This window comes from Sturnira hondurensis, unplaced genomic scaffold, assembly GCF_014824575.4.
Source record: "Sturnira hondurensis isolate 20B ecotype Veracruz unplaced genomic scaffold, ASM1482457v3 Scaffold0004136, whole genome shotgun sequence".
NCBI classification, from domain to species: Eukaryota; Metazoa; Chordata; class Mammalia; order Chiroptera; family Phyllostomidae; genus Sturnira; species Sturnira hondurensis.
Window position 1 is genome coordinate 45,480,515 of NW_028076767.1, and position 13,318 is coordinate 45,493,832.

At 38.8% G+C, this 13,318-nt stretch overlaps 1 protein-coding gene across 1 annotated transcript in view; it reads left to right on the forward strand.

The window, feature by feature from the left end:
- Positions 1–13,318, forward strand: part of LRP2 (LDL receptor related protein 2) — a 196,075-nt gene that overhangs the window by 62,797 nt on the left and 119,960 nt on the right. The window contains exons 10-15 of the mRNA XM_037044526.1: positions 4,010–4,138; positions 6,288–6,457; positions 7,128–7,351; positions 8,404–8,610; positions 10,973–11,175; positions 13,013–13,153. Coding sequence (XP_036900421.1) covers positions 4,010–4,138; positions 6,288–6,457; positions 7,128–7,351; positions 8,404–8,610; positions 10,973–11,175; positions 13,013–13,153 — 1,074 coding nt within the window. The remainder of the gene's footprint in view (positions 1–4,009; positions 4,139–6,287; positions 6,458–7,127; positions 7,352–8,403; positions 8,611–10,972; positions 11,176–13,012; positions 13,154–13,318) is intronic.

Here is a 13,318-nt window from a genome sequence, read left to right on the forward strand (position 1 = left end):
TCTCAGCTCATGGCTTCCAGCTTAATTATACTTTCATAATTATGGTTGATTTTAATAACTACTCATAGCCAGAAAAACTTTTAGTGCCAGAAATAAACTGTAGTTTAGCACATTAAACTTGCAATTCTTGAGAAAGTATTCCTCAGTGTTAATGAGAACTATGACAATAGGGCTGATTTACCTGTCATGTGTCAAGAAACACGGGATTTTTCTTCTGGTAAAATAATCCAATTGAGGTTGTCTTTGTGGTGTGCAAAGTGGGTAATTTTAGGTTTCTAATATCTGGGACCATGTCCCAAAGCTTGCCCATGATCTGATTACTCCTTTTAACTGTATTCAACAAGACATTTCTAGTTCAAGTGTTTTCTGTAAGTCAGCGTGGGAGATCCTGAAGGCTTAGAGAACTCTGAATTATTTAAGGAAGCCCCCAAGTTTCTAATAATTTCACAACATTTTATAAATAAATCATTATGGCCTGTGGCTGGCATTAAATAAGATTGCAGAACCCTCTGTGTTTTATCATTCCCACTGGGGATGCATTTAAGAAATTTAAAGATAGTTTTTACATGCATGTCCTCCTTTGCTGGGAGGCTTACTGACTTTGGAAGCCCTGCCTGTGCTCCCTGGCATTGCTGGGAGGGCGGCTCATGTGTGGGTGTGAGGCTGCTCCTTTGTCTTTGGCAAATGTCAGGCTTCCCCACCCCCCTCTACTACCACCCAGCTGCCAATCCGATTTCCAGTCTTTTAGTTGTCCAGGCATTGCCCCTTTCTCTTAGTAGAAAAGGAATTCCAATAGAAATACCAGAAGCCACATTCTTGGTATTGCATCAGCTTTTCTCTAGTTTTCCTTTTTCAACCCCCGAAGAGGAGTCGGGGCTGGATTGCCTTGCAGTTGGAACTTGATAGGCCTTATGTGTTTTCATTAAAAGTGATTTATTCTTTCAGAATCCTTACTTCAGTCTTGTGATACCCACGACCTATTTGGTCTTTTTTTATTTTCCTCACCCTGGAGTTCAGAGAGTGCATTTTCCAACCTCTTTCCCCAATATCTAAGTCTGTGAAGAGCTGTAGGATATATTTCCAAGTGTCTAGGGCTTCTCATATGCTAGAGGTCTACGCCACTTCAATTGTTTTTGCAGCTATTAAGGAATGAAAAAACTGTCATGACAAAGTTTTAACATTGAATCTATTAATGAATGGAATACAAAAATGTGCAATATTGTACACAAGATAATTTCAGGATTTTACAGAAAACCTTCAGTTCAACCCCCCCTGGAAGTAGTGTGGTCTGTCGCTGGGACACTGGTGTCAAGTTCCACGGCGAACACCTTTCAGGTCATTCTGTATGTGCCTGGGACTGTACTACAGATAACCTCGTTTGAGATTAGCTCCGAAGTCTACATTGGAGACCCACGTTCTCTGTGAATGTGAGAACCTGTCACCTGAGGAGGCCTTTTCCATGACCTTCCCTGTCCTTCCAGAATGTATTTGTTGCCCCTGAAGTTTGAAGCTGGGTTAACATTTATTTCACATTTCTTTTCCAAGAAGACTTTATTTTGTTTGCTTTGTAAAGAGCACTCATTAGTTTCAATGCATGGCATTATGAAACCAGTTACACTTATTTCAGCTGCGCTTTTACGAGAGTTTCTTTGGTTTTCTCTTCCAAGCATTTCAGTTCAACAAATACCCTCCGTGTGTCTATCATCATCCAAGTGGCTGACTCATTGCAGAGGCATCAGGCGTTGGAAACCTATGCAACATTTGTCACCTTAGACTTGGCCCACCAGTGAATGCCTCAAAGATAAATAGCAATAAAATTGAATAATCTTGACATGAAATCTTGTGTCTTTCTGCCATTTATCAGCTGCTGGTAGTCTTGGCCTGGTGGCGTGCTGAAGCAGGGTGTGGACTTACCATCTCTGATTGACAGGACACGCTGTTTGTTGATGGGAGGACATCGATCGTGGGGCAGAGTTAGGGCAGGAAGATCATTTGGCATGGTGGGATTTCACACAGCCAGATGGATCAGAGCGTGTCCAAGAGAGTCTAAGCTAGAAAGAGATTTTTGAATTATTTTCAAAGCAGTGTTTGTTAGTGGGAGGGAATAAAGAATAACAAGGAAAGAAAAGTAACAGGGTGGGAGGTAAGTATTATAGCAGTGTCTTATGTATTTAGTTTGTATTACCTTGCCTGTGCTCACGAAAAAACTCAAGTCTACTTTCTTGTCTTCAATTTAATTACCTATAGATATTAAGTAGCCTTTATTTTTTCCAAATGGAGAGTATAGTTGTATTCAGTCGCTAAAAGTGACATGATTTTTATGCACTTTTTCTTACCTTTAAAGTACTTGAAACCCAGGTGGTAGGAGGGGCATTGGCACCACCAGACCTCTAGTTATGCCTTTTCTACCTTCAATTTTCTTCTGTTTGCCTGCTCCCAGGTGCCTCCAGACCCTTCAGCCCAGTCTCATTGGTTCTGCATTAAAAACGAGGTCAGGACATTCTGGAAGTTTGAGGGCGAAAGTCCTGTACTTTGTTCCTACTGAAGCGAAGCCTCAGGGGCTGTTTTCCCAGGGCCGTGGTGAGGGCCCAGAAGGGATGGATCAAAGTGGGCTTTTCATTTAGACTCACAGAGGACTGGGCCCTTTTATCTTGTTCGAATTGGGTCATTTTTTAAAAATTTACAATCCTTGGAAAGAAAAATTATGCTGGCCCATGTTGTTGTATTTGGGAAAACTAGAACCATTAGTTCATTCCCTTGACTTGAGCTTTCTTGTTGAGGAGTCACCGGGTGGCAGGCCACCCAGCAGGTGTGATAGAATCCAGTTCACAACTCTGACATTTGCAAGTATAATTAGATTCTAGAAATCTGCAGGATCCTAGACCCGAGGGTACAACAGTTTCAGGGATTCTAATTACTTGAGGATTTTCTGAAGCCCAGGGTGTGGGAACCCTATTGGTATGCGTTGTGGAGGTGGTCCTTCCGGGGAAGAGAGCAGGGTGAGGGAGCGTGAAGAATGGACGTGAACTTGGAGGGTCAGATGAAATATTTATTTGACATCAGTCTACCAAGGAGAGGACAATTTCTGTAGCCCTTAAAATTCACTGTTTTTAAGAAAGACTCTTTATCTCTTGTGTTGTTCCCCACCTCCATATTGTATCATTTATAGGTCAATTATATTGAATTGCTTTTTTACATAGTAAAACTCTGGGACTTATGGCATTGAGTAGAGCTTTATCATGTATGGACATGTAATAAATGCTAAAGAAATGAGTAGAAGAGAAGTTATTTTTCATTTTAAATTAATTTTGGTTATGATTTTTTTGACATCAGAAGAAAAGCAACTGGGTAGATAGATCTTTCTAAATAGTTTATTATAGTAACACATTTGTGTCTTATTGAGGTGCTGGATGTAAAGCAGGTGTTACTTTATTCTAAAGTAGCACTGGCCAGCAGAACTGTTTGCAGAGATGGAAATGTTCTATATCTGTGCTCTCCAGCATGGTGACACTAGTCATCTGTGATCACTGAGCACTTGAAATGTTGTGGAGGTGACTGAGAAATTGAATTACTACTTTTTGTTCATTTTAGTTAATTTAAATATAAACCTAAGAAGCCACAGAGGACTGGTGGCTACCACATATTGTAAAGCCCAGTTTTAAAGGGAAGCATTTATATCAAAATTCAGATATTTTTTATAAACCAACATTAAGAAACGAAATGCAATACCACAGGGCTATGAATCCGAGCAGCATTCTGTGTCTTCTATAGAGTTATCTTGTCTGTAGCCTTTTAAAAACGTGTTTAAATGCTTTTGAGTTTTCCCTACTAGGAAGACATCGTTTTTGAATTCCTGTTTTTTATCGTATGCCTAGAATCTGTGCTCCCTTCAGAGGGTGTTTATTTAGACAGGGTCATCATCATATCGCTTGTTGAAGACTTTTTTGTGTGAGGGTAGTCTAGAAATGCTGGTAAGCCTGGTTACAAATGTTTCTTTTCCCTGTGGCAGATTTTGATGATTGCCAGATATGGGGAGTTTGTGACCAGATGTGTGAAGACCGAATTGGCCACCACCAGTGCCACTGTGCAGAAGGGTACATCTTGGAGCATGGGCGGCATTGCAAAGCCAATACTTCCTGTGAGTAAATGAAGGACACCTGGGTCTCTGGGCAGTAAACGTATGACTAACCTCTTCCTTCCATAGCAAATCATGAAAGAAATTCCAGCATTTATGCAGATGGCAGGATTAATCATCACAAATCAGGAGTGGTCCCTGCTGCTGGAAGAATGGGTCAGCATGAATTTCACACTTTGATTAGGGACTAATATGTGAATAATGATGATTATTATTAATGGTTTTTTTTATTGGTTGCTTGTTCACTTTGGGCTTGGGCTATTGTGTCATCTACTTAATCATGGAATAAACTTTTTGTCTACAGTGGACCTACTCGAGCATTTCTCCTTAATTAGTTTACTACCACAGTGTAGGTGACAAGTCTCTATCAAAATAATTTTGGTAGTGTTTATGCAAAATTTGGGGATGGTTCAGAATGGACTTGTGAAATTTGGATTACTATTTGTGAGAATGCCTTCTTCCTGGGTGTTTTATTGGAATCAATCTAGAGTATTGTAGTAGAGAAAAGTTATGGGGAAAATCTGTGAAAAAAGAAAAGATGGCGATGCCAAAGTGTTTTTGTCGACATGGATTTCTATGTAAGAAGATTTCAGCTTCACTCTTTTCTTCAGTTTTTTTTCCCTAGTTGATTTTGAAGAGCCTTTGGTGGCCCGGAAGCTTACTTATCTGCTCACGTGATTGAGGAATAGCCCATTCTCTAGTTGCTTTTGTGTAGGGATACTTGTTTTTTCTGTTTATGAACTTTTAGGTACAGCTCATTTAAAAAAATTAAATTTATTTTTGAATAGATAATATATTCACATATTCAAAAACTTTAAATTAGAAGAAGTAATTGAAGTAAATAATAAAATATCTTCTCCATCTGTTCCCCATTGTCCAGTTTCCACATCCATTATCTTATAATGTGTTTAATTCTAGAGATTGTTAAGTGCATAAATAAGAATATACAGATATTAGTATTTAACTCTATTTCTACATATGTTAGTAGAAGCTACATACACACAGTTCTGCATCTTGCTAATGTGCATAATACGTTTTTTTAAAAAGATTTTATTTGTTTATCTTAAGAGGGGAAGGGAAGGAGAGAAGGAGAGAAATGTCAGTGTATGGTTGCCTCTTGTGGGTCCCCTGCTAGGAACTGGCCTGCAACCCAGGCATGTGCCCTGACTGGGAATCAAGCTGTGATCCTTTGGTTTGCAGGCCTGTGCTCAATCCACTGAGCTACACCAGCCAGGGCTCATAATACATTTTTAAGAGCTTTCATGTCAGTGCAGAGAGCTCTTCCTCATTCTAGTAGTGGCATACTAGGGACATAATCCATATTTTGGATGTACATAATTTATTTAACTAGTCCCTTACTGATGAGCTTTTATATCATTTCTTTTTTTTAAGCAGAAAGGATTTTTTAAACTGAAAGCATTTTAAAATGAAATTTATTAGGGTGACATTGGTTAATAAATACGGATATAGGTTTCAAGTGTACATTTCTATGTTACATGGTCTACATTTTATATTATGTGCCCATCACCCAAACTCAGGTCATCTTCTGTCACCATATATTTATCCCCTTTGACCTTTACTAACTGCCCCCGCCCTCCCCCTGGTAACCACCATACTGTTGTCTGTATCTATGAGTTTTTGTTTGTTTTCCATTGCTATTGCAAACTGGTCTGCCATGGATAACCTCATTCATTTTGCATGCTTGTGGGTGTAGCAGGTATAGCAGATTTGGGTCCACCATTGCCATATTTTTCACAGACTGATTTCCCAGGAGTCTTTACAGTGAGTTCTGTGTTTTATATAATCTACAGTTGCACCTGAGATAAAGTGCTCATTTTATCAAGGATTCTTGAAAAATATCTGATGTATTCCCCTCAGTATCATGGAAAGTGCATTGGACTAGCAGCAGTCAGGACACTTGAATTCTTAATTTACAGTGACTTTGGACACTTCATTAAGCAGTGTTGTGCCTCAGCTTGCCCATCTGTAAAATGGGTATAATGGCACCTGTATGTCTGACTGAGTTTATTTTAAAATAAAATAAGAAAGCATAGAAGAACATATTTGAAAAAGCAGAAAAACATCAGGTGTAGTTAGTTCATCATCTTTGCTCATTTGAAGAAGTAATAATGCCTTCCTTTTTCACACTTAGCTGGTGAGGCCTCTGTTATCTTCTCTGATGGTCGAGATTTGCTAATGGGTGATATTCATGGAAGATCCTTTAGGATCCTGGTAGAGTCTCAGCATCGTGGAGTGGCCGTGGGTGTGGATTTTCACTATCACCTACAAAGAGTCTTTTGGACTGACACCGTGCTAGATAAGGTAAACAGAAATCTTAGGTGGGTAGCTTGGGAGCTGATAGAACCCCGAGCACAGAGTGTTGATAGCTTTTCACTTTGGGGGGAGCAAAGGGGAGAGTTCCTTTGTTTTCTAACAAAAAAGGCCCTTGAGATATTTTATGTTAATCAGCACCTTTTCCATGCTATACTATTACATGGGACCCATTAAACAAAGCAGTCTATTATATGGATTAGCCTTGAGCAACTTTTAATTTTATTCGAAATGGAGTCCAAAAGCCTAATTAAAAGAAATAGTAGACATTCTTTCAAAACTGGGTAGATATTTGGTAGTAATTTTGAAACTTGATCATTTAAAATGTAAAAAATACTCTGCTTTCCCGTATGATAAAAATCAGATTTTACTTGCATCTTCTAAATGAAATCATAATTGAGGATTGAGTAACAAATATTGACATTATTTTGTCTAACAGCCAAATTTTCGTTATACTGTCTTATTTGGAACATGTGATGGTTTTAACTTCAACTTTGAGTAATGCAGTGGCGATTTTTAAAATGTAAATTTTAGAGACTCCAAAAGAGTTATTGAATTTTATTTCTCCCTCTTATATTTCCTTGTGCCATTCATAAAATTCTAATTCAATTAAATTGCATGACATTTTTAAGAAGTATAATGTTTTGGGTTTTCCTTTCAGGTTTTTTCAGTTGGTGTTAATGGTTTAGATATCCAAGAAGTTCTCAATGTTTCTATTGATGATCCAGAGAATCTGGCTGTGGACTGGGTTAATAATAAACTTTATGTGGTGGAGACAAAGGTCAACCGCATAGATATGGCCAATTTGGATGGGAGCCACCGGGTTGTCCTTATAACTGAAGACTTGGGGCATCCTAGAGGGATTGCTCTGGACCCATCTGTTGGGTAAGTGATGTGAAAGCATACCGAATCCAGTATTTTTGGAGTTTTATTTCTTTTCCTACACATAAAACATGTTACATTAATTGAAAGTTAATTCAGATTTCTTTTAGGTTCTGTGCTCTAGAACGTGTATTTGTGTTCATAGAAGCTTTAAAGAAGTTGGCTAAATATACTCTCCCTTGAGGATATGTAATTCAAACACACTTACTGATGTACTAAAAACATGTGATGTTTCGAGTTTTGGGGTATAATTTTATTCTTCGTGTTTGCCATATTTGCCTGGCTGAGAGATTGGACTCTGTGTTCTGACTCAATCTAATATTGTTACAACAAACATTACTTTTGTTTCACTATTATTAAGATGATCCCTCTAGCATTAATTCGCAGGAACTATCCCTTTTGGTACTTTCTTGTTACAGACTGAGGTTGAGATGTCAATGTTAATACCGCATTATAAGTTGTTCAGTGTGAACCAACCCAGCAAGATTGATAATGCTTGCTTTTCACCTGGTGTAAATTCAAATTTTCCTGATCTCCACATTTGAAAATAGTTATTGAAAACTTAGGTTTTCCCAGTTGAGTCTTAGGACCCTTGAATGAACGTTAGGCTACTGAAGTGTTGGTGAATTGTGATTATTCATTTCTACTTCATGATATCAGCTGTCCTTCCTTGAGCATGGATATATTCTCTCAACTTTGCCTTAGGGGGAATGGGGAATTAAGGAGGGAAATGGCTCCATAGCTATTTTTAAATGTGAAAAAGAGGTGTGAAAGAGCCAGGGAGTGGGGGAGGTGGGGAGTGGATATAAATTTTTAGGCTGACATAATAGTGCATTTTAATAGTTGCTGTTTGGTGTTGTTGCCTCTCCTGATCGGCCTTCTTCATCTTGGATCTTTAATATTTTTTAACCTCTCTGTTATTTTAGATCCCCATAGGTCTCTAATCAGGTGGAGGAAATTTCCATTGATCCAGACCAAATAAAACAAATATTTCCAGATAAACTTGTAAAATAACTGACTCTTTCATCTTTTCTATTTTTGTTTTTATTTTATAGTTACTTATTTTTCTCAGATTTGGAGAGCCTTTCTGGGGGACCAACAGTGGAAAGGGCTTTCATGGATGGCACTAACCGTAAAGATTTGGTGAAGACCAAGCTGGGATGGCCTGGTGGGATAACTCTGGATATCGTATCAAAGCGTGTTTACTGGGTTGATTCCCGGTTTGATTACATTGAGACGGTGACTTATGATGGAACTCAAAGGTAAGAAGAATTTGTTCAAATAACTATGAGTTTGGGGAAAGTGTATGAAATTTATGGGGAGGGATACCGAAGGACCAAAATTAAAATATTGTTTTTTGGGTTGACATTATTAGCTTGAGTGACCTTTGTGCTGACATTTGCACGGTAACCTGCTGTGCGTGTTGTTAACTTTCCTGTGTTCCATAATAGCAGTCATCAAATATTCCCTAGAACATTTGTTCTTTGACTTCTCTTCCCAACCAACCCCTCCTTCTCTCTCAGATAATGCACATTATTTACACTGGTCCCAGGGTCCGTCTATGCCCAGGCTCATTATACTTTGGGTCCCTTATGGTTTGTTTCTAAAAATAACTTTGTCTTTTAGCTTTCTAACTTTCCCTCAGTAAATAAATGCTTAATTATTTATTTAACATTTTCTGGCAGAAATTAATTGGATTTTACTCTTCCCTTATATGTATTTCAAATTTCAAAGAGGAATTCCGACTCATATTTTTACCTGATACACTTCAAAGATAGTTAAACAGAACAGTTGAATGTGGAATATGGCATATTTTCTCTTCATCTTTTTAGTCTCATTAGAGCTAACTATAAATTATTTAAATTATTAACTATTTTAGGTCTTTTCTTTTGATATTTTCAAAAATGGTCTTAAAACTTTGACCAAGAAAAACTTACTCTGTGCATTCAGCAAATAAACTGGCCAGGTACATTTTCAAATGACTTGATTTTATTGATTTTCCCCTTTATCCCTTTTGTAAGGAGAGTATCAGAGTTTGCCACTGGGTTGTATATTCTTAGCACAGTCCTTACATGGAGTAATAAGGCCTTAAATGAAGTGATAAGGCTATGACTTCTTATCACTGAAACTGGTTCCTATTGTGAGAATTTAAGTTAATTTAATGAAAAAGTTAACTTATATCAGTCATATAAAAAAGACTGAAAAATATCTGAAGTCCTCTTTTTCACAGGGATTATACTATATAGTTCAAATATCTTTATGCGAAGGTTAAACTAACACATAAGAGATAAAAATGAATAGGGTTTCAGAAAGATGTGAGTGGCTTGCTGGCTGTGAGGAGCATCAAAGAGATAATGAACCTCGTGAGCACAGCTGAAATCATAGTCATTGCCTCTCGCTTTGCCAGCAGGTGGCATTCAGGGTTCTGAAATTTGCTGACTGAAAAAGAAAGCCATTCTCCAATCTTAATGTACCATATCATTATCAAATGTTTCAAAATGTGCGCTAACTTGTCACCTTAGGTTTCTTAGTTTTCTTTTTTCTCCTATAGTGTTTCCAGCATTGGTATTTTAGTCAATTTTTTAAAAAGATATTTTATTTATTTTTAGATAGAGGGGAAGGGAAGGAGAAAGAGAGGGAGAGAAACATCCATGTGTGGTTGCCTCTCACATGGCCCCCACTGGGGACCTGGCCCTGCAACCCAGGCATGTGTCCTGACTGGGAATCGAACCAGTGACCCTTTGGTTCACAGTTCATGCTCAGTCCACTGAGTGACACCAGCCAGGGCATATCTTTTATTAGAGTTCCACTGAGTGCTTTTCAGTTTTCAGGGCTGCTAAGATTTTCCTTAGAAGGCTTCCTTTTGTACCAAAGGAAAAAAGAGAATGGGTTTTTCCTCATGAGTCATTTTCTACCTCACTTTTATAATATGGCCTGAGTTATCACTTGGGCCATATTGAAGTCATGGTGGGCGTTGATTTCTTGCCCTTGCTTGGCACCTTTCACTTCTGCGTTGCTTAAGTAGCTCTGGGCACGCCGCGCCTCTACTACGAGTAGATCAGCTGCCAGTTTCATCAAGTAGAGCCATAAACGTAGCATCGCACTGATTCCTGCTCTCACTAGGTGACATTAGGAACAGGTCTGTGTGTTTGCTGTGGGTTGAAGTCTGCTGCTCACTGTCCTATACCCTAATTGCTGAGAAGTGGTCAGTGGTCCAGTGTGAAGTTCATGTTGAAGGCATCCTCTACCAGACTTCCAATCCCTTTTATATACCCTTTCACTTACGGATTTCAAAATGACGTCACACCTTAGCCCCTTTCTATATGAGGCAACCTTAAAAGAACGAAGAGCAGGTGAGTAAATGATAATTTCTTTAAAAAGTCTAAAACACACTAGGATTGGAACTGGAGTTTAAATTTCAATGGTCTTTTCCAAAAGACAGGAAAATCCTATCACATGTATGTGGAAATATATCTGTGTTGCAAAACGTATTTGATCTAAAAATTCTATATTTGCAACAAGAAATTCTTTAGCTTTTTATGCATTTACTGGAACTAATTCTACCTTTAATCAAAATTAAGCAAAGCAAACAAAAAATTGTATGCTGTATATCTTTTGTAACAGGAAGACTGTGCTTCACGGAGGGTCCCTCATTCCTCATCCCTTCGGAGTGAGCTTGTTTGAAGACAGTGTGTTCTTTACCGACTGGACCAAGATGGCTGTAATGAAGGCAAACAAGTTCACAGAGACCAGCCCCCAAGTGTACTACCAGTCTTCCCTGAGGCCCTTTGGAGTGACAGTTTACCATTCCCTCCGGCAGCCCTATGGTAAGCCCCTCTGCAATGGAACCCACGTCTGGTACTGGCCTTGGGAGAAAGGTTTTCTCAAGGCTGGGGAAGTGAATGATGAGGGATCTCATGAGATTTGGTGACATTCTCAAATACGTGAAGGGTTATCTAGAAAGTTAAATCTTTTGAAATTGGCTCTGCGAATCATGAACATTCTGCAGAAACTGACATATTTCAGAGTTAAATCTATAGAGGACTTAGAGATTAGTTTAGCAGATATTTGTCGTCACCTGCTATGTGCCAGATCCTGTCTGGATACTGGAGATATGGTAGGAAACAAACCAAAGCAAAATATCTATCTTCACTCTATGGAGAGAAATCTTGTAATTCAATCCTCTGATATTACAGTTAGGAAACTGAGGCCCAAAGGAAGATAATGATGTAACTAAATGCTCATTTTAGGTTCTTTCAGAGCCATTTTTTCCTTTTTCTCTGCTGTACATCTAAGACACCCATTCTTTTGTTTGCAGCAGGTCTGTCAGAAGCAAATTGGGTTTGGTGGCTCTGGCTGGTTACTTATTAAAAAAATATTTTTATTTCAACACTGCTTAGTTTTATTTTATAATTAATTTTGTTTGTGTTTTATGGTTTTAAATTGACATAACTATCTGGGTTATATACATCTCTTTTCTGTATTTGCTTTGTGCATCAAGGAAAAGAAATACGAAAAACTAACCTATGATGGTAGAAAGCTTAATGTGAGTGAATAGTCATTCAGCAAATAACAGATTTCACTTTAAAACTCTTGTGTTAAGCGATGGGTCTCTGATCTTTCCCAATCTACCACTCCTGCCATGTTGAGGCAGATAATCGCATTTTGAGCCCACCTGGCTGATGGAGAAAAACTGTAATTAGGCTGATTTTTTTAAAAAAGAAACCATCCACTATAACTAAAACATTCAGATCAATATCCTTCAATGTAGTCATCCTGGGAAAACATATATTTTACATGAAAAGGTACAGTATATCTGAAGACATTTTAGAAATCTCTATTTGGAATAGTCAGTTTATGAGCCCTCGATCAAAAAAATTACCCAATTTTATCGTCCAAATTATTTCTATTAATTGTCTCAGAATGATATCTGGCTGTTGTTTCTCCAAGTCGATCCACCTGAGATGGTAAAGAGACTATTTTAAAGAATAAGTCAAAGGCCAAGAAGACTGTTTCAAAAGCACATACAACATTTTTTAGTCGTGGAAGCACTGTGTTCAGTGAACTTCCAGAGGTGGCCATGTTTTGAGAGGTTTTTTTTTGGAAGTACAAATGGGTTTGTGTTGCAGTTGGGTTTTGAGTCAGATCTGAATTTGGTATAGCTGGCTGGCCAGCGAAGAACTTTGGGCAAGTTGTTTTACGTTTAGAGACTTGGCTTCCTCTCTGTAGGATTGGGATCCAACTGTTTATCTCTTAGAGTCATTGATTGTAAGTTGGCTTACTAACAGAGTAAGCATCCAGTGAGTTATAATTGTATGTCATGAATGGGAAAATAGCATGTAAGGGTTTTTGGGGGGACAGTTACTTTCTAATCACTGAGGCTAGCAGACGCAATTACTGGGAAAATAGCCCCCCAAATTATCCATTTGCAGGATTGTTTTTTTTTGCCACCACCAGTTGCAGAGTAAGTGAGAGAGAAGTGATGAGATTGAGAGGGCCAGAGCATCCCTAGGGGTGAATCTATATAGTAACAACCTGCAGCGATGTCTCTGAATTTTACACACATTATTCTATTTCACCTACAGGGCTCAAAAGTGGCTTCACGAGTCTGGGAGAATTACACATTTCTAACTGAGATTTCCCCCTGTGCATCTTCTCCTCCAGCTAGGAATCCATGTGGAGAAAACAACGGGGGCTGCGCACAGGTCTGCGTCCTCAGCCACAGGACAGATAATGGTGGCTTGGGTTACCGCTGCAAGTGCACATTTGGCTTCAACCTAGATGTGGATGGCCGCCGCTGTGTTGGTAAGAAATCAGGTTTGGACTGTCTTTCTGCAAGGTGACATAGGGGTATATGCTGCTCTCGGACTGTGCCAGCTCCCAGTCATACTTTTTCACTTTTCTGTAACCCACAGGGCATCTTCCTCAGGGCCCCACTCCCCTCCACACAGAGCTGTGTTTAAAGAAGTC